Source organism: Pararge aegeria, chromosome 12 (assembly GCF_905163445.1).
Source record: "Pararge aegeria chromosome 12, ilParAegt1.1, whole genome shotgun sequence".
NCBI lineage: Eukaryota > Metazoa > Arthropoda > Insecta > Lepidoptera > Nymphalidae > Pararge > Pararge aegeria.
Window position 1 is genome coordinate 7,916,702 of NC_053191.1, and position 26,572 is coordinate 7,943,273.

The window sequence follows — 26,572 nt, forward strand, 5'->3', positions numbered from 1 at the left end:
CATACCGAATTATTTAAATTTTAAATCCAGGATACGAGAACTAAAACCCTACGCCGCGCCGATAGAGTATTCGTATAGCATTTCCTTTAAAAATACGTTTCATATCTCATAATCTTTTCCGAGAAAGCGGCATTAAACCTTCATAAATATTTACAAATCAAAATGATGAGTGTCCCCACAACAAAAGCATAAAGGGTTTCACGACGTGGTCGATAATAAGTAGCTAGTAAAAAGACAATGTCAACGTGCTACTGAATACCAAACTCCCCAAAAACCGGTTAAGTTTGACTACAGAGTAGAATTTGAGGGTTCTTTTGAGATGTTACACTTATTGTCTGAGTCCTACGATCAAAATGACACATCTCTAAATTATCTCGACTGACTGTATTATATAATACATAATCCAATTTTTTGATTATTTACTAATCATCAATCCTAATTTGTATTCGCCAACCGCAGGCAGATAATATTATTACCGTAGGCAATTACTATTTTTATATTACAGAAATATTCTTTTATATTATAAAGTATTGGGTCCGTGGATGAAAGCTTGGGGATGAATTATTGTAGGTTACTTTTAATTATTTTTTAAACTGACAATGTGAGTTGGTGATTGGGAAGTAACTAAGTTTTTTTGTCCCTCTTCTTAGACCAGTGCGTGCTTGCAACCCTCATTGCTTTAGCTTTAAGTTTACAAATCATCACTTTGTAATTCACTACGAAATTGTTATGTATCAGAAGTCTCTTTTTGAATAAACAAAATTTAAATTTGATTTGATTTACATGTATTTGAAAGATTAAATCCAAATAACTATGAATCTTCTGCAATACTAATTCAAAACAAATATAAATTGCTCTAACTTAGTTTCAAATTACATTGTGATATGGTGATGATAAGAAGAATACCCAGATTAGTTTTATGTGGTCTTTTTCTCGGAGTAAAGCGCGTTCAGAACGATCGCAATATTAGTTCCAAATAAATAAATAAAATAAATAAATTTATTTATTTATTCACAAGAATGTAGGGTACATACAGTTTTTAAAATGTAAAGTAGTTATTATAATATTAATACAAACAAATGCGTGCCTCACAAATTATATTAGTGTGTATGTAATAAATGTATGTAATGGTGCCATTTAAAATCTACTGTCCCTGATTTAGGTAAAAACCTGTATTACAGGCGACAGTGCTCTCCTTAAATTGTTGTTTCGATGATTGAGTGTATGATTGTGCGTATGTGAGTTTGCGTCGCATAGGTAATTGTGGTCGCGTATATGTTTGCTTATACAAGATAGTTATTATTTTAAGTTATATATACATATATAAATTTGTTTTGCAGGTGTATGTGTGTGTTTGTATGTATGTATTTATATTTGTGTGTGTTTGTATGTGCGTGTGTGTGGTTGTGTGTGTGTGTGTATATGTGAGTTAGAGTTTTACATATTAATTCGATCCTAAGACTTCCAGAAGAATTTCAGTTTCAGCATATGATTTTGTCAGTAGCCACTCTTTTACACATTTTTTACAGTTAATTTTATTTAGGGGGTATATATTTATATCTCTATTGATTTTATTGTAAATTCTGGAGCTAATGATGTAGTACTGCCTCCCAGCTAGTTTACTTTTGTGCCTTTCTGTTTGAAAGATTATGTCCCCTCTTCTTTTATGTTGGCTTTTTACGTAAGTAGTAGAATTATGTTTACGAATAATAGTTTGAAGAATAAAAAGTTGGCGAACTGATAGAACTTTACAATTTCTGTATAATTCTGTAGTGGAATACCGAAAAGGTCTATTAGTCATCACTTTTAGGATAGCCCTTTGTGCTCTCTCCAACTGTAGTAGCGTTGATTTATGACTGCCACCCCAGACAGAAATGCAGTATGAAAGTAAAGACTGAACTATTGCATGGTATACCATAAAAATAATTGATTTATTTGCTGATGATCTAAGATTTCTGAATATGTATATTAGTTTCCTTATTTTAGATGTTAAGTTAGATATGTGCAGTTTCCAGGACAAAGTGTTACCAATTTGCAGTCCAAGATATTTTATATTTGAAACATATTCTACTGTAGGACAGGCGCAATATGTATTTTCTAAAGAATTACAGATATGCGCCCTCACTATGCATTTATCAATAGGAGGTTGAGTGGTTGTGGACGAGGAAAAGGTAAGGAATTTAGATTTAATAACATTTAGGCTAAGTAAGTTTGCAGTTAACCAATCGGAAACCATTTTAAGTGCATTCTCGGCATTTTTAAAAGTATTCTCCCACGTATCTCCTGTAACAAGCAGAACGGTGTCATCTGCGTAAGCTATTATTTTGCAATGAGGAATTGGAAGGCAGCAAAGATTATTTATATATATAAGGAATAGCGTGGGGCCTAAAATGCTGCCCTGCGGGACACCATATGTAAGAGGCATATCATCGCTTCGATGTTCAGTTACCTTAACTTGCTGGGTACGATTCTTTAAGTAATCGCTGAAAATATTCAGTGCTATACCTCTTACTCCTATTTTATAAAGCTTAGTCAGTAGTATGGGTACAGAAACAGTGTCGAAGGCCTTAGATAAATCAAGGAAAATGCCGACGCATTTTAATTTTTGATCTAGGGATCTAGTAATCGATTCAGTTAAATATAGAACTGCGTCTTCAGTACATTTTCCTTTTCTAAAGCCGTATTGGTTTGGTGACAACAGTTTATGTGCTTCTAAATAATGAACAAATATAGTCATTATTATAACCCCCTTTTCATAATAATGAATAAATAAGAGTGCAAAAGTATGAAAACTTTATAAATGCTGATAAATTGACTCGATTTAAATAATAACTACTTTAAATAATTATTACTTTAAAAAATGCGTGTTTTTTTCCTCGCCTAAATACTGCTTAAACTAAAAGTAACCAAATCTTCTACTACTTGGATAATATCCCTAATTTCTGAAAGCACGGTATCTTTCAAGTAGTGGCATTTTTGTGCTTTATAAAAAAAAGTAGATAGATTCTGGCAAAAGAAGAAGATAAAAGATATATATGCCTTTTGTTTTTTTTGCTTAAGGTCTGTCTCGTGAAAGGCTACGGCCGTAACTTCATCGGTAACTAGCCTTCCACCATACAAGTTACCGATGAAGCCGAGGCGCGGTCCTACCGACAAGACCGCGAAGTGATTAAGTTTACCGATACGACGCCGTTTAGAAACCATAGGGGTATGAGTTTAATATGACCGTCATACCTCTAAGAGGTGGCTAACCTATTTGACTTAGATGAGATTTCAGTCAAGGGGTACCTGTTAATTACACGGTAGCTATCTTTTAATCCTTTATTTTAAGATTTCCACACGGATCCCTAAACTCTATTTCGAATGAGGCGGTCCGGCCGCGGCGTGAGGCGCGTTTACCACCTGCGCTATCTAGCTGAGCGCATCGGAAGCGAGAATATTTTTTTCTCACGGACCGCATTCCCCGCGTCTACCAATAACCTCCCGATCGCGTATCTTATCGCATTGTACGTAATACACCGTTGCATCATGGTATTCAGGCGTGATTCAAGTTGGATACGCACGCAATGTATTTAGTTGAATAAGTTACGACATAAATTATCTCTTTGTTTTTCGAGGCGTCAGTCGACGCTGGAACGCCCTTTTACCTATGGGCCGAATTGTTTTGTTGAGGTGTAAAAAATCACTTTCATAGTGACGGGTTTTATATTATAGTGGGGCATGAATAGCACTTATATTAGCTATGACAATATACGAGATTGGTAGATAACCGTTGAGTATTAAAAAAGTATAGAGTAATTGAAACGAATAGAGGATAAAAAATATTGATAAGAATTTTTTTGTGAATATATTAATTACTAATTACAAATGGAACTTAACCATATTTGCAAGTTGGTTTATTCACAAAAATCTGTTTAAAATACTTGTATACTGGATGGCTGAAGTGGCGGATATATTGTAGTCTACATATTTATTTTCACCAACCTGATTTAAACCTGTTTACTTATAGCTACTACAGCATTTTAAGTAAAGCAAAATAAATAATTGTATGGACAGAAATAAGGGACTACTTCGAAGCTCCTTTGAGATTTAGAAGGCACCTTAGTTTGGGTCTTCTTTGAATTTTAAAGTTGAGAGTAATAATAACGTTTTCGTAAAATGCATTAAAATTTCGTTTAAGGACTCCAGATACGACGATCGACGTATTGGGTAATTATATTTGCTTCACAAGTCCTTCCATCGTGAAATATTTCTCAAGCCCGCCCAACACTGCTTGTTAAATAATAAATTTGGTATTCTTACCTATCGTATTTTGTTAATTGGATTCAGTTCAGGAGGTTTATCTTAAATCTATAATTGTTGTTTAAAAGCTCGCGCACATTTATTCTGCCCTTAACGAACAGAACATCGGTGGATTTTTTACGTCCAAAATCAAGTTCAGTAAATCCCGAGAACTATTTTTCCGATAAATAAGCATTCTGAGAGAAAAAACAATTTTGTCTTTTTAATAAGGAGACAAAATAGTGCAATAATTTATTTCAATAGGTTAGGCAAATTTTTTATAAAAAGTATCTCTCTAGCGAGACCTCGTGTGCAATTTCGAATTAGTTATTCGGTGTATCTTCGTCTTGACTTTTCGACTATTAATCAATTTTAATTTCTTATTCAAATTATTCTCACAAAATATTAATTTCACCAATAATTCTTAACACCATGCACGTTCCTAATTATTAAACGTAAATTCAGTTTCACGAGCCTTCCCTGGATATATAAAATAATATATGAATATGGCATAAATTTTCATATGGATTTATAAAAAAGGTATAATAGGTATACTTACCTTTCTAAGAATGCATTTACGTGGACTGCATGTGCATGCTTCCTTAGTATGTGTAGAAAGAAACGGGTTATTCCTATCATAAAAAAGCAAATGGAAATATAAAACCTTTTTGGGAACCGAACACAGGTATGGACTAAAGGCCCTAAAATAAAGAAAAAAACTTGAGTCGTCGGTCACCCTTTGTCTATTTTTTCTCCTCTATTTTCTTATTGTTGGTATGCGTGGAGATAATGACGATTTTTACCTGGCTAGTATAAAACAATTAACGTGCGTAGGCTCCGAGACAAATCACACAATAATTGAACGCGGAATTCTATAATTTTTGATGGTTTAGTCGAAAGGTTGTATACACGTGTTTAGTTTTATGGGAATCTTGCTGCAATAAGTTCCGCTTGAAGCGATTTGTAAAGGATGTTAAAGTGAAGCTAGGTAATGACAGCATGTTTCTATAAGAATTTTTCTCAATTACTGTATGCTAGTTTACACCGGCAACTTCGTTCGCGTGGAATTTCAGTTTGCCTTTAGACTAATGTAATTCCAGGGATTAAGAAAAACCTCCGAAAAGTCCGGGCAGATCGAAGCAGCAGCATCAAAGCGCATTGCAGCAGGGTGGTTTTATGCTATAAATAAATCCCTTTGTGGATAAGAGACTAAGTATGTGCCAAGCTGTGGGCCATTTAAATACGGTTAATAATTTTTTTATGGTGTTACTATGAACACGGAGCAAGTGGTATAGATAAAATACTACATTTTTTTAATCAATTCGTTTTATTAAGAAATTTTTCGATAAGCGCGTGCCTATTACATACATACCTGCGTTTTAAATTTGAATATATAACATAGATCTCGCTTTATAGGTTCGCTATTTTGGGTGAACATGAATAGAAAATTACACCATAAACCATTCAATGGCGAATAATAACAAGCAAGACCAACCTTGCGATAATCCCTATTGTTTTCTATTTTAGGTATCACAATATTACCATATCGTTAATACAGAAAACAGTACAGATTGGGGCTCTTGTTACTACGCAATGCCGCGGCCGGCCGCCTCGGAGAAAATTACTTTCATAGATATCATAGTTTTAGTTCCGGCACACGTACAAGTGGAATGCGCTCGTGACGTTCGTTTTCGCGCGCAATCATCCGCCATGTTGTTTTTGCTGTCAAATTGATAGCCCGAAGGAGTTCTGCCCTCACGCTACTGTATTCTGATTTATATTGTGATGGTTTCTTATTAACTTAATATTTCCTTTCTGTTTCGTTGCTTGTCAACATTTTAATCTTACTTCCTACTTACAGGGTATTTTTGATATCGTTTTTTTATAGTGCTTCCTTTGTTAGTTTAGGTAGATAGGTATATGTAGGTAAACTGCCCTGATTGTTTACTTCAAAGTAGGCACGTGCTGTTGTTTCCTGTAGAATTCTGTTTCTATCACCAATAAATAATATTCATCAGTTCTACACTAAATTTAGACAAAACTGAACTAATAGTACAACCTTCCCCGTGCAAGAATCTTTAATTAATTCATTCAAATTTCTTTACTTATTAAAAAAAAAACCTATACTCACCTCCTTCGTTAGAGTGATACAGGCTTAATTGGTAGGTATAGAGAGATTACCTATACAGATATACTTAATTGTTACATAGGTATGTATCTTTCTTTTGTAGAGTAGATTATAGTAGAGCTCTTCATAATAATGGTACCTACTTACTGCTAAAACTAATAAAAAATACTAATCAAGGTAAACCTTTGTCCTTAGAATACAGAACTAAACACTGTCTGATACCAATTTGTATACGATGTTTTAGCGCTAATTTCAAAAGTTAATTACTGCAAACGAATGAAATTTGTTTCTTCCATTTAATTATATTCAGGCTATTATTACGTCGAACATTATCGCGGATTAAGTGTTCTTTTCTTTTTAAAGTCTTTGCGAACCAGCCAGTGTAGGCGTGGCAGACATGTATTTTATACTTAGCCAGTATTATATATCCGCTTAAGGTACGTTTTAACATTGCGATGATAAGACTGATTGACGGTCGAAAGAGATTCTCAATTGGGTTAGTTACGAGCTTAAAATAATATCATCATTTTCTTATCATATAAAAAAGGAAAGAAAGAGAATATCTTTATAACTAAAATAAGCCACGAACTGCAATATTTTAACCCTATGCACCTAATTTGAACAAAACTCAATGCAGAACTAGCAGAAACGCTTGGATAACGCTTAGTAAACGGTTTAAGCTCAGCATTGTGCTACATTGCTACATAAGAATGCAGTACTGATTTTCAGCTGGAACCCCAAAGCCAACCCCTTACAGGCCCAGTACAAGGCATGGGTTTTCTCCCACAATAAAAATAAATAAATCAAGGTATGCAGGTTTTCTCAGGATGTTTTCCTTCACCGTTGAAGCCAGTGATATTTTAATTGCTTAAAACGCGGGCACGGATTTAAATTCGGTCCCCCAAAAGTGCAGCCGAAGTTCTTACCAGGCTGTCACCACTTCCACATAACTTTCGCTTAAAATAACATACTCAAATAAAAATATTTTATGAAAGCCATTTTTTAAGTATTTATAAATTTACTATGACAAATAATTGTTTCGGCATCCGTAAAAAGTATATATTTGTAGGGCACCGTTACAATTGTTTTCATCGTACACCTCCCTGATACAAGGCTGTATGTCATTAGAAGGTATACGTGCAAGTGTAGAGTCGTTTATGAGTATCCAAATACAAAAGTTTCAAAGGAAAACAAATTATTTTTACTACCTACTTTTAGAGTCACAAATTCTGCACTACTGATTTTAATTTGACAGGCTATCTACCTAAAAGCTAGAAAAGACATCATCATTCTCCTGACGCTTTCCCTATTTAGAGTCGGCTCTCGTGATACTTGTCCGTTACTTTGTGTCCGATTTTGTGTCATTTCTGGCGCTAGGCTAAGAGTTTTCATGTCATTGGACACGGTTTTGTCCAGGTGGTTAGGGGGCGTTCTCTGCCGCTTTTTCCTTCATCTATAACCATTTCTCGCTGTCTTAAGGAGCTTTTGTCTCTTCTGGCTGTAAAAGTTTGGACGAATTTAAGCTTGAAACAAGGTCTTTAAGTTTAATTTTACTCTATCAGTACAGTATTTTAGATATGATAACTGATGTGCTCACTTTTAGATTGAAGTATCTACTCTCGTCCTATCCGTCATTAGTTTTATCGTCAGAATAATAATGTATATATCCTTCAATAAAACGAATAGGACATAGACATTTATTTTTTAAATTATATTATATAACCTAAATCTACAGTTTATCCTATATTTTACTTTCTTAAATCGCAATACCTTAATGCTATACTTGTCGACGCGCTCAAAACACACCTTTAAAATTCTTAAGACGCCTCGAACTGTATGGACCGTGAGGGCTCACAATTTAACGGTCAAGCGATTACGCGTTGTATGAAAAAAACAAACAAAAATTTTTAACATCGAAAATTATATTATTCCGCTCGGTTTTCGAACGCGGCGGTCGTAAACGGTTGAGGCATAAAGTTGATTATAACTATCTAGATAGATTATTTATCCGTGATAATATTTAATAGCAACCTTAATAGGTTACTAAGGCACGAATAATTTCAATTCTATTTATTGCTTACCTACAATTCAAAAATACCTTCCCAGTTTATAAAAGTATAAAAGCTTTTTAGAATAATTACAGAGCGACCAGTTTTTTTTTTTTGGGTGGACGAGGAATCTCTTACAGTACAATTCAGATTTGAAAAATTTTTTTTTGACGGGGTTCAAACTGGGTATGTCGAGATATATTGTGTAGAATAGCGCAATCAATTTTGAAAAATTTATTTCTAAATTTATAATGTTATGAGTAACAAAAGCAGTAATTTCGAGTCATAGAATATAGGCCCAGATAAGAGCTGTGAAACATAATATCCTGCTGATCGCAGCCATAACTGTTTATTTATCTAGTGTTATTATTGGTTTAAATTTCGTCCTAAACAACATACCTTCAGGTAAGATACCTTATAACTTATAAGTATTGCGAAATTCCGACTTTATTGTTAAAATGTGCGGAAATATTTAATATCCAGGGAGCTTATTTCCTCTTAAAAATAACTGATAACCTAACGGTTGGAATGTAAAACCGTTCCTGTAGGTTAGCGCACTAAAGACTGCCATATCACTTACCCCCATGAAAAACTCAGTCAAACACTTACCAGTTATTGAAAAGAAGATATTATATTTAATATAATCAAAAGAAGATATTATATTTAATATAATCTTTTAATTTTACACCGATTCTAGTTAGCCTTGTTCTCTTATGATTGCTATAATAAGTGTTATAATTTCGATGCAACTTTGATACCAGACACTTGAGTTATTTGTATATTCTTCCTCCTAATATTATAAATGTAAATGTAAGTTTGTTTGTTACGCTTTCGCGCAAAAACTACTTAACCGATTATCATGAAACTTTGTAAACGTATTCTTGGAGGTATCACAAGTAACATAGGATACTTTTATCTTTCGTAAAAATATATATATATTTTTACGAAATAAAAAATGTTTGTCAAAAATCTTATGTATGATTATTTTAGGTGTAAACTATGTAGCAGTACGCCGCGTCCCGAAATTTACGCGGACGAAGCCGCAGGGCATATCTAGTGTTATATATATTAAGTTGGTATGTATTCACTGCTCGTACACCTTACATGTTAGGTGCTCACTGGTTAAGTGATAAGATTCCATCGATTTACTCTATCATTACGTGATCGTTACGTTTTACTTAAGTGGCTGGGCTGAGCATTTATCATATTTTTACCTGAGCGGGTTATTGTAGAAACCAGCCGGAAACTGAATCCGTTTGTCGGACCATCCCACCCAGACGGCCGCACTCACCGCAAAAATATTATAACCACGACCGAGACTAAACTTTTAAGTTGTATTTATATATTACCTTCTACACAGATCTATCCACTGCATCACCAACGTTTACTGTTCTTGTGTAAAGTTTCCCTAATTCACTAATAATGACCATTATCTTAAGTATGTATTATTATTTCACACATATATTGTTATGTAATAGATGTTTACAATGTTATTAATTTTGTTAAATGTATTTATTTTGCACGCTGCATCGACCGCTTTCATCTCATTTTTTTAAATTTCTCGCAGGAAACCTTTATTTTTCCCTTTATTTTGACAGCCTATTGGCGCAGTAGGCAGGAACTCTGCTTTCCGAGTCCAATACCGTGGGTTCGATTCCAAAAACTGCAAAATGTATCCGAAATGAATGTGATTTTTTTCTCATTAACTACTATAGCCAAATACTTATAATGTACATAAACGGGTGTTTATGTACATTATAAGTATTTGGCTATAGTATTCATAAATTATTCATAAATTATCTTAGTACCCATAACACAAGCTACGTTTAATTTAGGACTAGATGGCGATGTCGTAATCTATTTATCGTCGTCTCTGGGATGCAAACTATTAATATTATATTATAACATTATAAAATAATTAATTTAATCATTTAAGCGGTCAATTCACAATATATGCTATATTTATATCCCGAGGCTAACTTTTATCAGGCGCTTTTCTGGAATACCTTAATACTATCTTATGTCCTTCTCCAAAATGCCAAGCTAACTGTGTACCTTTTACCAAGATCTTTTCAACACTTGAGCCGAACAAAGGTAACAAACCAATAAACAGAAACTGTATTTTTTTCTTGCTGCGTGTACCTAAGGAGAATAAACCGACCAAATTCTATAGCATTTCAAGTATTAATAGTAGAGATTTATAACCGTTTTTGATGATATCCTTACATTTACATTTAACAAAGCATTAACAAATTTAAAGAAATAAAATCCTACTTTATAATAATTTATTTGTTAGTGTAGTAGTTAGTAGTTAGTTAGCATTTCGACTACAAGTCATTTGGTTTCGGATTTGATTCCCGGGATTCCTGTCAGCTAGAGTCAACTGGACTTCTAATACACATGTTTCAGGCCCGTAATTTGAAGAGCACGTTAAAGCTTGAGTGTCGGGTATTTTAATATGAGAGAAAAGCCTCACAGCGAATGAATTGCCAAGGAAATGAGCAGCTGATCATATCCTAGTTATTAATTTAATTAGCTCGTGTTTTGTGTACCTACAACATAATCGGTTCTTTGATTTTACCTAATTATCGAAAACTTTAGAGAAAAAATATTTAAGGCTGTGAACATAGTTGGTACATGACGTTATAAATTACGTTATCGAATTCGGAGTGGTTATAAAATTAATTGAATTCAAATGTATGACTTTAAAGGCTTTTTATCTCTTAAAACCGCTGGCTGCTATCGTTTTGGTATAACTAATTAATTATAATGAACATCCACGGCAGAGTATGCTAATTAAAAAAAATCAACGAAACGCGATCTGTGTTCTTGATTGAAAGGTTCCGTATCCATTTTAACCGCCTAGTTGATTTAGTGTTTAGCATGTTAACCCCGAATCACGATATCCTGGATCCTGGAGATAAGGTTGCTTAATAGCCCACCACGCCGCTTTCATCTCTCGCAGTAAACAATGATAATTGTTAACATATTGACGTCGGAAAAAAATTTTTGTCGGCTTCATCTCGATTGAATCTGCTTTCCGTACCGGTGGTAGAGTAATTACGAACAGAGAAACTTGGCGTTTTTAAATTAATTATATTGAGGCTTTCTAAACTTATGAATTTTGTTTTTTTTTAGTTTGATACCCGGGTGTAGAAAAAAATATGTATTTGGGTTTTCTATGAAAATGTAAAATTAGGAGTTGACATATGAATTGCGCAACCTCAGTCAGGAACGCTACTCTGTACCTACTGTACTCTGACTATCATAAAAAGCCACATTATTTAACTAGCATCTTGTACTATGCAAGTAAGGCGGCACGCTCTTGACAATAATATCTGAACCACGCCGGACGGAAGCGTAAACGTCATAATATAGAGGAAGCATAACGCTTTTTTCTTACGTACTGATTTCTAGAAGTTAAGTTATTGCAAGCTTCGTTAAGGAACTTCGTTTCAGCAATAGGAAATATAATGAAGACATTATGTTCATATATGCAGATGTTCCGTTATATTGTGTTAAGTGATATATATCAGATACTTTTTTAATATCGGTATTTATATAAAATTATTTTAATGTATTTTCAATGTGAAAGCCACTTTATACTTGTATAAGTTGAAACAGTATCTTTGAACCATAATAATTATGGAATTCCATGCGACATACGCTTACCTTATCTTAGCACGCGAGTCCGTTATAAGTAAATGCTCTAATTTGTACCATTCAACTCATGTAGGGTACCTACTACTCTAATATTTTAAAAAATTACACAATTTGCAATTTATCTTCCAAATACACTTGATGCTAATTACTATCGTAACGTAACTTTGTTTTGCATTAACAATTATCTATTGCAGCTATTTATGGCTTCATCAACTTACTGTTAAAAATGAAAATCAGACTCTTGATTTTTAGTAAAAAAAAGTTGTTTAGACATAAAAAAAACTCAGTGTCACTATGCGGGCGATGTAGAAAACAATAATAAATAAAAAAATAAAAGAATCACGAAGCATAAGTGGCATTGGGCGGGATACATAGCTCGTACCTATGGACGCCGGGTCCAACGGAGCTGAGATGACGTTCGGTAACTGCAGCGTTTAAAACCTCCAACTAGGTTGACGCGTCCGTCCAGCTAGTTTGGTGTTAATAAACGAGTCTCAAGGAGCCGTCGGACGCAAACGGAATTGAAATTTGGAACCTCTTCAAAATACCTGGGTTAAATAGTAATAAAAAATGGAGTAATACGATGATAATATTGTTTTATATTCCTTAATTCTGCAGAAAAAGGACTATTAGCTTAACATTATACACTATATTGTGATAAGTTTCCTTTAAAATGTATTTACTAAGATTTAAAACCTCTTGCTCAGTTTTCATAAGTGATCGTGTTCTCAGGTGTTGTTTTGCAGAATATTTTCGTCAGCAACTATATTATCTCAGGACTGTGTTTCCAACTCCTTAACAAAAATGCTGTTATACATAGCTCCATTTTGGTCTGTCCAATAAGCGAATGAGTTGTGCCCAAAAGTGGGATATTAATTGGGCATGTGATGACGACATATACATTAGCAATTGTATGTTACCACTGCTGCCTAAATGTCACGATGATGCCCATAATAATATTACATTTTTTTAAATAAGCGTTATAGGTATGTAGAGCCGGTAAATTTAAATGTTCTTGCCTCGTGCACCTCGTCAACTGTTAAAATACGACTTATTGTACGCCATACAACAATTGCTACTCAAGCTTGGCCAGTTTCCACAGCAAAATAGACAGTAGCGCATAAACTAGCATACTTAATATTAATGCGCTGCCAGTAACTTTATGAGTAACAAAATTAAAAATATAATTATATAATAACCAAACTTCTGTTGCTCTCCCCTTTTTGTGTGTAGTCGTAAAATATATCTAAGAATATGCCCAGGTGAATTTTTGCATAACGTAGGTTCGTTATACAAAAATTCGCATCATAATATGTTTAATTATCCCTTTGAGCGCTGCGATAAATAATAAGTCTTAAAGCGATACTGTATTAGTAATATTAAAAACTTTTGTTTCACAATTTTTTCTTGAAATTAATATGATTTACGTAGTGACAACCATAATATCAGTTGTGTTTCTATTTACGCTGAAATGGGGCCACGCCGAAAGGTTTTGGTCTTGCCATAGTAATCCACACGTATCACGTTAAGGATATAATTTTTTCTTTAAATAAAATTTTCGTGAAAATATACGCTATTTGAAATATTAAATATATACTAATTTCTCTAAATCGAGTATCAATGATATTTTTGGTGCTTCCCCTTTCCAATGAGACGAGTGAGACACCATTTTCCTTATTTTACCACAATCTCACCTGATGGAAAGTGTAGATCGCCTCGGATGTGACTCGCTTGCCTCGACGATGCCTATTCACTCTTGTTTTAAAGATACCCAGGTTGTAAGAATTAGGAAACACAGACAGACTGGTTACCCTACGACGATGATCAAGACTTTGGAGTTGAGCCAAAAGTAGTGAATCGTCTTCTATAAGTCACCTAGCTCAGTAATCTCTAGTCTATCATCACATCTATGGGCATAGATGGCACTGACTGTAATAATTAGATACAATAAACTGTCGTATTTCGTTTACTATTAAACTTACAGCTAAAGCTACATTATTTTTATTATTTCACATAAACTAGAATTCGGAAAATGTAACCTACTTGAATAAAGATATTTTTGACTTTGGCTTTGATTTTGGTTTTCTTCATATTAAATTAATTTTATAAAATCACTCATCATTAAAACACCTAACCTAACAAATTCTATTTCAAAGGCTGTTGAAAAACAGAGAAGGTCATACATAAACCTGGTACAGTAGATGTAAGTTACATATGAAATGCTTTTGCTCGTAACTCTAGAATCAAGATCGTACCTACTTACGTAGGTACATTCTCAATAGAGCGGTTATTTGTCCCGTAATTATCGTTTCCCGCAGGTAATTGCTTCCAGCCGTTTTAAATATAGGTTCACGATGTATATTTTAATATCATATTTAATTGTAATAATTCAGTTTCAGATATTATTACGAATGAACTCCCAGTTTTTTGTCGAATGTAATATTGCTGCCAAATCAAATATTTTAATAAATATCATCATTCGCGAAAAATGATATGACGCCACAATTCTTTTTTATCGATGTGGAACCGTAATTATACTTAGGTTTATAGGTAAAACCTTCAGGTATGCCTTCTGGAAAATTTGTCATGCTGGTATTAGAAATAGGAACTGCTTTTGGAAGATACTTAAGACATATTCGTAGCATTTTTTGTCGTCTATAATAAAAATAAAAAACTGAGTTACATAACTCAGTTTTTTATTTGGATGCTCGAACTAAGAAGGTTTTATTAGCAGATTTTAAATAAATAATAAAGACCCTTTTAAAGTAATCTAAATGTGCTTGAAATGTGAAAAAAAATATAATTCATATAAAACTTAGTGTTCTAAAAGTTGTGTAAAAATATATATACTTAGTTATACAAAGGAATGGACCAACATTTGTTACCACACCTACGTTATTTCTCACATCTGCACCTAAGCCATATTTGAATTTGAAATTATATGAATTTGTATCAGACCTCAACTTAGTGCAACCTGCCACGTCATTGAACATCAACGTACTCGACAAAGAATAGTTAACCTTACCACTTAAGACATATAGTTGGAAATATTTAAAAGCAAACTAATACTAGGAGTGTACTTTTGTGATGGTTCCAAAGACGCTATGATTAAAAGCAAGCGTGGGTTAGAGCTTTTTGAATAATACATTGTAACACAGTTGTGCGTAAATATAATTTAGGATATAAATAGCTATACCATGTGAAATAAATTGTATTACGTGTAATCCAAAAAAAAACAATTCATATGAATTGTTTTGGATTTTAATACTAGTTTTAACTACTGTTAAAGTTATGCAAACCTCCGAGAAATCGCGCTGTGACATTTTCTGCTGCTACATATTGTGTCGACCCTGGAATGAAATAAAAAAGTCAGATTTAATAAATAATGGATTGATGTAGGACAGTATAACTTTTCACTGCATATATTTATAAGAATCGCTTCCTACTAGCGAGATCCTGATTCTTCATCATCATTATTAATTTATTACCGGTCCACTACAGGGCGCGGGTCTTCCTTTCAGAATAAGAAAGGCTTAGGCCGTAGACCACCACGCTGGCCAAGTGTGGTTTGGTAGACTTCACAACTAGAAAATTCTTTAATTGTGAATTATCGTGGTATATTTATTTATTTATTTAGTCAGGTTTTTTATTTGAAAAGTTTATTGAACTTTCGTATCTATTAGATTGTATGTACTTTCAATTCAAATACCACTACTAAGTGTTAATGCTAGTCCTTTCGAAAAACCTTAGGAATCACCACACCTCCTTTAAACCTTTTGACCCCGAGCTCTAATAGTTTAGTTACACATCGCACGCACCTTTGCCACATAACCAATACTATTTGGCAATGCTAAAACAAGAAGGATAAGGCTATAAGTGGAACTTGATTAGATAGAAGAAGACAGCCTAGCCTAGGCTTGTTTAAACATTTAATACCTTCAACATTATTAAGAGTACTATAAAGACCAACAATTGCATAATGTCTACCCATTACCGGCCACTACAGAGCACGGACTTCTTTTCAGAGTGGGAAGGGTTTGGGGCCAAGTGCGGATTGGTAGACTTCATACGCCCTTGAGAACATTATGGAGAACTCGCGTTGTTTTCCATCACCAATAAAGCAAGTTAAAATTACGTGCCGGGATCCGAGCTCGGTAACCCCGAAGGAAAGCGGAAGTCCTAGGCTAAGGTAAGCTAGACTCCACAGTAATATGGTATGTTATAATTGGGGCAAAATTATAACCTTATGTAAAGTGGAAGTAAATTTTGAGTATTTTGTATCTCTAGTAAATTAAACAAATCTTTAAGCTTTGAAGCCACGGACTTTTAATCTGAAATTCAAAATCCTCTAAAGTACCCACCCTTAAGCAGATTAAATTATAATCAGAAACGACTTTTGTGTGCAATTTCGTAAACACTTGCAAACCGTCAGGGTAAATAAAACAATGTAAATTTTAGTTTCTAAAAACTAAAATCGTTTGATGCAAGCAAATCAAAAGAAGTTGTTAGTTGTGGTCGGCTATAATCTGATGCTTGTCAGCTTCCGCTAGCGGTCATCAAACTTGGTTAGGAAATGGTTTGTGCCCGGTTCCTACATTGTACGAAATGGTTTAAGAAAATCATACTGATCATCTCATTAATAAATATATCATTTGTACGAAATTAAATAATGTAAGTTAGCCTTTAGCGGTACGAAATTCATCTAAAACTGGAATCAAGTTTTTTTGACCCATAACTATTCAACAGGACAAAAAACCTACAAGTCTGTGGTGGTCTCGATCAACTTCTCACATAAAATATGAAGGTTAAGCCCGTGGTAAATATTATAAGTGATAAGTATCATACAAAATTAAAAGGTTTTCAAGACCTCAATTCTTCAAAGTTGCATTGGCATCGGCCATCGAAGCCACGAAAAATGTGCGCGGCAATCGTAATGTTTTATCGGTTAAAGTTGAATTCGTAAAGCCTATTACCAATAACAAAGCGTAGTTTAAAACTAATAACTCTAATAAATGTCGAGATAACTTATTTTTTTACGAGACGATAAAATGTAACTGTTTCTATGTAGGAACATACATTCTAAAATAAGCGAAACAATTTAGCAGACCAAAAAATGTTTGATAATATTTATAGCATTATATATATATATATAAGCATGTAGGTATAGCTTTCTATTAATTTTATTGTTTTTATATTAATTTTTGACTTAGTAATAGTTGTTAAAAAATTAATTTAAAATACACAGACTATACTACTATTCTACAGACGAATGGTTAAGGTTTTTCTATGTAGGTTTAACTTTGTGAATCTCTCACTGAGCTCTTTCCAATTTAAAACCTTTCAGACCAACATTTATTCCTCTGATTTTGCCACCATATTAAATTGGTCATGGCATCATATAGCCTTTGATATAATTGGCACCTAATTTATAAATGGAATATCAATTAAGAAGATTAATTACCCTTCCGTATCTCTTTTTTAGTAACCATTACAAGTTAGATCTTGACTGCTATCTTTTCTCATGTTAAGTGATGATGCAATCTAAGATGGTAGCGAGCTAGCCTGTTATTAGGATGGCAGTTATATTAAAGCCATATCCCTTATTGGTTTTGTTTGTGGTAACTAGCCCCGGCCGAAGCCTCCAAACAGTCCTGACCTGAGAAAATTTAAAAATACCCAAATTGCCCGTAGCGTTGTTGGAACCTGGGGCCTTCCACTTACTAAATTACAGCCTTGACCACTCCGCCAGGGGAAACTTCAAAGGTGAAACAAAAAAGTTCAAAGTTGTTTTATATAAAAGTGCCAAAATAGACTACTTAAATGTTCGTCATATTAAAATACAATCATAAAAGGTGTTGAACTGGCGACAAGACTTTGTACTTACATCAAATTTAATACTTAATACGATGATTTTACGACGCGAAAATTAAATTTATGCGACATAAATACCTCGATGTTTATCGATTATTATAAATTAACGGGCCGTAGTACTAACAAGAAATCCACAGTCCACGCTCAACATAATGTTCATAACATGTCATCACGATTAAAATTTATGCGCAGTCAGCAGTGGTTCTGATTGTCGCCTGCTATCAAAGAGAATTGATGAAGAGGCCAGATCCATCTAAGGACATTTCACATGAGAGATAAAATAGTTTCCATATAAATGAGATCATTCAATAGCTACTCATAAATACGCGTAGTTAGTTTTTGTGTTACATCGTACACGTATTGAGTTGGATATCTTTATATAAAAATAATATAAGGGACATACCTTTAGCAAAGTATACTCAGAAACCTGCACTTATTGTTCCGTACCATGAAATAATCATGTAGATAACAATTGTATATATATTTATGTAAATTATTCGAAAGCCTAAATATAACAAATAAATATGTTATTAGAGTAGTTTCATCAGATTACAAAAGGACCTTTAAAGAGGAAAATAAAAAAATTAAGCCGTAGCTATAAACAGATTAACGGACGGACAGACGGCGAAGATGTTTTTTTATGACACCATAAAAATAATGAAATAAAAACGAGTCAATTTAAAAAACAGTGTGGTTACTTATGTACACGCGTTAGAAGTTATACTTCTTTGGCGTATGGAAAAAAAAATAACTAAAATGCAGTAGTGATTAACAATAAATATTAAAATTAATCAAAAAGATTTTATTTGAATGAAAAAGTTTTTATTCACGTAATTATATTTATTTATTCACACTGTTTGTACTGTTACGAAACACGTGTTCTAAATATAAAAATACTACAATATACAACTTGAACATAGTTATCGATTTTCATGCCACCTGGAACTAACTTTACGATGTAGAATTCAGGTGTCGGAATGCGCGCGCATCATGAAAATTGACTATCATCATTTTTTCCATCGCGCCTAAAGAAGTATAACTTCAAAAATTACATTTTCTTAAAAGTAATGTTCATAAGATATTGATTGAATGTCGAGGAAACTATACGGTGCTTGACGCTTGTACTAATGAATAATATACACATATCTACTAAAATAATACATATAAAAGATAATCCCATTTTATATGAGTGAGCCGAAGCCAAACATAAATCATGCTTACCTGACTCCAATGGTTCCTCGCAAGGAACTCGATTAACTTTATCTGTGTTTCACATTCCTTATGCAATGTTTATGCAATATTATTATCTTCGGGAATTCAAGATGCATTCCGCAAATCTTATTTTATCTGTGAACATACACAGGACCAGTATTTCGGAAGGTATGGAAAAAAAGCTATTTTTATCTATAATTTATAATATTCTTTATATTTCTGTAACTTTTATTTTTACTCATAATATTCTACCATTGATTGACGATGTTCCTATCATTCTATTATAATTTTCGACTGCCTTGCCTTGATAAGACGAGTTTGGTATCATACTTGCCCATTAGTATGATACCAAACTCGTCTTATCCATCGTCGTCCATGGTAATTTTTTTCTGTGTGATATGTGGGATGTATATTATGAATGTTGAGAATTGAATAAGATGTTATTACAATCAAATAAGCCTTATTTAAAAGAGAAGTTAACGGCTATTGCAAATTATGAATACTTTATATTATAAGCAAGCAAGCGAGCTAGCATAAGCAAGTCACCTGATGTTATCTATCGGTGAAGCCCAACATAAAAACAGACTGCGAAAATTTCGCTTTCGTAGTCGTCTATAAACTTAGTAGCTTGGTTTTTTTTTTTGAGCACTGAATGTATAAAATCATCTTAATAGTTTTTATCGCTCAAATCTAAAAATAATAATGCTATTAGCTTGTACCGGTGATAAAAGTTGAAATAATTATCATTTAGCAATCAAATTATTATTAAATCTGGACATCTCACTGGGCACATTTGCATAATTACGCCAAGGCAATTTTGTTATTGTAGACCAAGTTTATGCAGGTTTTTTCCCTAGGAACCTACCTACCGTACACGGTTTCTGATTATTATTTATCTAAGTATAGTTAACATTACATATAGTCAAATTAAAAGTCTTAATGACTCAACGCACTCAAACTCAGTATTTTTAGACGCTTTGAAATAGCTAAACAACATCGTACGTGCAAATTTTTGGATTTACAGTCTCCGCAAAAAAGAAGCCTAAATTAGTCCTTTGAAAATCTGCTGCTGTCTTGCTATGTTTCGGTCTACAGAACGTGTAAACTCAGGTAAATGAGGTTTAACAATAACACTTACAGAGTTTGATGGTCTCAAGGCAACACTTTGTTAGGCCGTGTTCCATGCATGCCCTCCGAAGTGTTTCTCTGTTTATAGGCGACTCCACTTAACATTAAGTGACCCATATGCTTTGTTTGCCAATTCATACTTAAAAACCCTGCCGGCCTGTGACTAGACTAGCATAGCAGTGGAACATTCAAAGCTGCAAAAGGTGACTGACTTCGTAGCAATTGGTTAATTTTAAGCTGATATTCTGAAAAAATGCGGAAATATAGCTTGTTTGATTAAAACAGCTATATATTTTTAACATTATCATAACATTGTTAACCATAACAATACCAGGCAGTTGTTTAATAATGTTTCTGAATAACGAGCACAATACTAAGTAGATACAGATTAATCGTGATTGATGACGCACATCACGATAGGTCTCGTGTCTGTAGTGGCCACCACATGGATAGAATTTGAATTTCTACACCACCTGTATGGCTACTGTTTATATGCCTCCAGGGCTTATAAATTTAAAATTGCGCACACGTGGGACAAACAAAACAGGAAAGAGATTTGCATCTTTAAAATGTAGCGCTCAAATAATCATGTTTGATGTTTATGATAAGATATCGATCAATCCCAAACTTGCGTATTAACGTATGCGTATTAAACTTTTGAAATTCAAAAAATCAGGGTACAGCAGAGATATTGTATAGGTACAAATTATTTTTTTCAGCTAGTCCTATTTATTATGTTTATTTGTTTGTACACTTTATTGCACATCTAAATAAAATAAAATCACACACATTACACACACACACACACACTCACAAATGCAAATACACACACACACACACAATAACACTTACACACACCCACTCACATATTTGCATGCTTGCATGATTGATTTTGAAAATTCTAAACATAAAAAAAAAAGTTTAATATTATAAAATGTAATAAGTAAGTCATGTTATCATACTTATATGTGTAAACTTTGTATCGGAAAGAGCGAGACCTCTAAATACAGGTTTTTTCCAAACTTAAATGGAGGTCTTAGCCTATTGTTTTTAGTAATGAAATTGAGATAACAAATAAATTTTTTTTTTTTTATAATATCGATCCCTTTGTGGGAAATCCCACCCAAATAAAAAAGAACCTACCAGGTGTAATAACTATAGGAAAAAAAGGTTGTACTGTATTTTAATGTGTAGGGAGTTATACATATTTTCATCATGTGCAAAATTGCCTCGTTGATGTTACAATGTTGAGCTACAAATAAAAATATTGGGTTTGGTTTCCGGATTAGGCCTCATCTCCTCAGTACCTGCCTTTAGTTAGGAAAATAGCGGTGTATACTCCCGTGCCTCGGAGACCACGTCAAGTAATCGGTCCCCGTTGTTTTCACTAATGTTATTACACACTATTTTTTTTTTTGGGAAAATTATCGTTAAATCTCACCAACCTTGTTAAGGATCTACGATGTAAACGTCCTGTGGGAAAGGAAGCCTGCACCCAGCAGTGGGACTAACAGACTGACGATGATGATTATTCATATCGCTTTCTCGTTTATATCAAGGTTCTGCTTCTCATGGAGAGCATTCTTTAAAGCTTTAAGTAGGTTGATTGCAATTTTCATGCCTCTCTGAGCGTATTAATATATCTTCTCGGAGCCGTGCCGATTTGTAAGCGCAATTGAAAAGATAAAATGGAAATTAAATTTATCATCATGCAAATAATGTGATTACGACTGCTTTTGTCGAGGCAATTTTTAATATATTTTTAGGTAGGTGCCTGCCCAGTTTCAAGAGCTTTGCTTGCCTTTTTTTACCGATGGCAGATTATTTAACTCCAAATTTATCTGAAGATACTTTTACCATCTAGGTCCTGATTTCCTTTGATATTGAAAGCGAAACTGGACTACGAAATGCATTTTGTCACTCTTATTTTATAATCACTTAGACTAATTAAGCCAATTATTCCAGATATTAAAAACAAACGAAGGTAGATAGCAGGTCAAAGAAGCAATTTATTCATTTTATTCTATTTAAGATATCGGAGCCGTTATGGGAAATCCCATCCTAATAAAATAGTACCAAAAACTTAATTGTCGGACTAGAAGGAATCGATTTAAATTTTATGGAATGAGAGTTCTCAATTTTTAACACAGCTTAAGAGGAGACACAATGACGAAAAATAGCACGTAGAAGAGTTCTACACTAAATACCTATGGAGTTAAAGGACTTGATAAACAAATATATTACACTCATGTTCACCGTTATGGACGTAATTTTATGGTAACTAAGACTGTCCTGATAAAAGTTAATCTTAAAGAAAAGTACTTAAAGTAGAAATGTTAGAGCAGGTATAGAGTAATTATTTAATCTAAATAGGGACACTATTTTCCTAGGCTTAGGGAAACCTAGGAAAATAGTGTCTATTAACCTATTTTCGGTTAAACCATTGCATTGATCTTGATGAAAGGTACATACATATGTAGTTTGCAAGTATGAAGATGAACATTGGGTAATTTTTACCCCGAAAAAGCTCACGAAAAACGTTCACGGGGGATTAAAAAAAATTGCATTTACCGAGCTAAACCGATATTAATGACTGGAGATAGTTGTATGGCTTTGGATATTTTTATCCCGTTAACACTGAGAGTTCCGTTTTTTTTAACTAAAAAAAACGCAGCAAAATCGCGGGAAATAGCTAGTGTGATAATAAAACTGTAGATATTTTAGTCGCCAATACCCAATAACTATTAAATATTATTACACGTTACCTATACAATGCTTACGGTAGAGCGCGTTGAAGTCTTTAACTTGACGGCACCGTTTGTAAATGTGTGAGTGCACAAATACGTGCTCGCTTGTAAATCACTCCTTTCATATTATGATAACCGATTAGAGGGATTGAATCTGACGAATAAAATAGCCTGCTCTATCTGAAACAACTTTCTACTTTCCTGATTACATTTCATCGGTTAATCCTAACTATAAGAAATTGATTGGAAAATGCCATAACGAAGAAAATTGGTAATTAGAAATTACTCAGAGTATGTAACCGTTTTCACAGGTAATGTACTTATAATTGGTTACTTACTCCACCTTTTATACAAACGTGTAGACTTGTTTTATATATAAGAAATGTAACTTTATATAATAAAGAAAAGATAAGATAGGATAAGAAATAGTATGTCTTACCATCCCAGCCTTTGATTTGGGCCAATTATAAACCCATTTCTTGGTTTCAAACACGGTTGTTACACTCGGACGGATAAACAAAAAATACCAATCGTCGCCACTTTACATAGACACAACTTGGGCAATTATAGGTGTATAACACTGTTTTCTTTAAAAATACCACTTAATCACTCAGAAGTATATAACACAAACGTAATATAGTAAAAGAGTCAGAGCCATTGGCCTATGAATTGAATGATTGTTTGAATTTGGAATGCACTCCGAAAGGCATGTTAGCATGCGCAAACGCAGCCTGCGCTCGACTGACTGGCGGTTACCAGTGCTGCCAGGTTATAATCTCATGTTGTCTATAAAAAGAAAACTACTACGATTATGGTAGAATTTATTTTGTTGGTACACCGTTCGATAGACAGATCATTTTAAATATTTAATAGTCTTGCTTAATTCTTACACGAAGATTGTTATTGGCAGAGTTGGCTTGGCTTCCTAAGTACTCTTGATTTTAAAAAAGGAGTTCTTCGAATCATTCATTACACACTCCAAAAAGTGAAGCTCTGTGAACAGAAAATACTTAACAAAATATTTACAAATCCTGCTAATATAATAAATGTGAGAGTTTGTATGGATGGATGGATGGATGGATGTTCGTTCTTCTTTCACACAAAAACTACTAAACCGATTTGACTGAATTCTGGAATTGAGATAGACTTTACCCTGGATTAACACATAGGCTGCTTTTTATCCCGGGAAAATGTACAGTTCCCACAGGATTCGTGAAAAACCAAAAAACCGCGTACATAGCCGCGGGCAATAGCTGTTATTAATAATATAATGAATCACGAGGGTAAAATTCTTTGCCCTGGTAGAATATAGTGACGTCATCTCGCGGATTAATAAATAGAAATTCCTGAGCTAGTTAGAATATTAATAAAATCGCAGGTTCATAATTATAAATGTGAAAGTGTGGATGTTTGTTACTAAATTACACAAAAACGGCTGACCGTATGTGGATGAAGTTTGGCATGCATATAACCTTTGACATGGAAAAGAACATAGGCTACCTTTTATCTCGAATTCTTAAGGAGTTCCCGAGGTAAAATGATTTTTTTTTACGAACTAAGGCGCGGCCAGACGGCTTTGAAATTTGGTTTGTTATGGAAAAGGACATGTACTTTCTATAACGATCTCTCAAATAGTTCTCGTGGTAGGATATAAATTGTTAAAGAGCGAAGCTTTAGTCCAAATTCTGCAGTCCACGCAGACGAAATCGCTGGCTGAGGCTAGCCATTAATAATAATCCTCAGTCCGATTCACTTATTTACGTAGTGTTTATTCAAATTTAAAATGTATTTATTTTAAATAGTAGGCCTTTATAAGCACTTTTGAAACGTCAAGTTTCTTCTTGTGTTCTTCTTTTGTTGGCCGTGACACCACAGTTTCGAAAAACAGATTCTACCGAGAAGAAGCCAACAAGTAACGCAATAGTTGTTCTTTTCCAAGATCAACATTTATGCCCGTTTCTAGTTGATCCATTTATAATATTAATCTTTCCTACGTATCCTAAGCCAGTATATTAAAACATACTATGTTTAGTGAGATACATTATTTTGCACATGAGTATAAGCTAGATTTCAGATGATAGTCAACATTTAATTTTATTGTGTGTTTCTTATTTATGTGCATAATGTGTTTAGATTTATTACTGTAGATGAACTTTTACATAATAACTCATAAAATAGAGATGTAGAATTGTAAAACTCATCTCTACATAAAATTTGTACCTACCTAATTTAACACATTGAAATTTTATTTTATAACAGTACAAAATTCCTAAACAGGCAACATTTTAATACCTACCATCGCAGCGCGGAAACGTGAAAGAATATAACTCCGTCCTCCTCACCACGGCGGAATGTGACCCGCTATCACCTTGAAGGCCGCAAGCTTACGGACGCCTCAATGAAAACAAGAGCTTTCGAGCTTAAACACTGTAAAGAAATGAGTATTAGACACACAATAACGAGCAACCTATGCATAGAGCTATTATGTTACCAGGACAATTTCGTTCTAGAAAATTGTTGACTTGTTGTAAGACTAGAATAAAGATATTCTAGTCTTTAGCTAAATTGTCATTTCTCTTACTTAAATTAAAACAAGAATGTTATAACTATCTTTTAACGTTGAACCAAGCAAGTTTTGGCAAAGAGCAAGAGGATTCTATTGTCAAAACTCCATTTTTATGTCCATTTTGCTAAGCCACATTGCCAAAGACTTTAACTTTCCTGTGCTTACCGTACAGAAAAGGCTTTTGTGCCAGTACAGTAGGATACTATAATTCTAGCAACTTAGTGCCTATTGCATTTGCTTTGTAGACATTGTCAAACGTATTATTGATGGTACATGGATAACAATAGGTTTATCAGTATTTAATAAATAATAAATAAATATACTACGACAATACACACATCGCCATCTAGCCCCACAGTTATGGGTACGAGCTTGTGTTATGGGTACTAAGATGACTGATGAATATTTTTTTTTATGAATAACATACATTAATACTTAGAATATACATATAAACACCCAGACACTGAAAAACATTCATGCTCATCACACAGATATTTTCCAGTAGTGGGAATCGAACCCATGGCCTTGGGCTCAGATAGCAGGGTCGCTGCAAACTGCGGTATATCGGCCCATAAGTCATATCTGCATGCACAGATTACGTCCAGTCTGTTGTTTCGTTGTTACGCGCAAGAATGATAAAATAATGATCTCACTATAACGTACACTATGTCGTACCGCGAGTTTGTGTAGCTATTTCTTAACTTTATTTTATAAATTGCTTCGGGAAAGAAGGAAAAACCGAGAAATTCAGTGAACAAAATTTAATAATTCAAATATTTTTAGGTAGTCAAAAAAGAAAAGTAAGTAGTTTTTGTTTCAAGACGATTTTTGATGACGGTTTGTCCGTTTATTCCTAAGAGCGTGCATCACGCACAAATAGTTAGACCAACATACTGCTTGCAACTGCAAAAACTAATATAATATTTAA

The 26,572-nt window shown here is 33.7% G+C and overlaps 1 protein-coding gene across 1 annotated transcript in view; it reads right to left on the bottom strand.

The window, feature by feature from the left end:
- Positions 1-23,610, bottom strand: part of LOC120628327 (tetratricopeptide repeat protein 28) — a 74,109-nt gene extending 50,499 nt beyond the window's left edge. Inside the window, exons 1-2 of the mRNA XM_039896644.1 lie at positions 23,518-23,610; positions 15,420-15,470 (exon numbers count right to left, since the gene is read on the bottom strand). Coding sequence (XP_039752578.1) covers positions 15,420-15,443 — 24 coding nt within the window. The 5' untranslated portion in view covers positions 15,444-15,470; positions 23,518-23,610. The remainder of the gene's footprint in view (positions 1-15,419; positions 15,471-23,517) is intronic.
- Between the last annotated feature and the right edge of the window lie 2,962 nt (positions 23,611-26,572).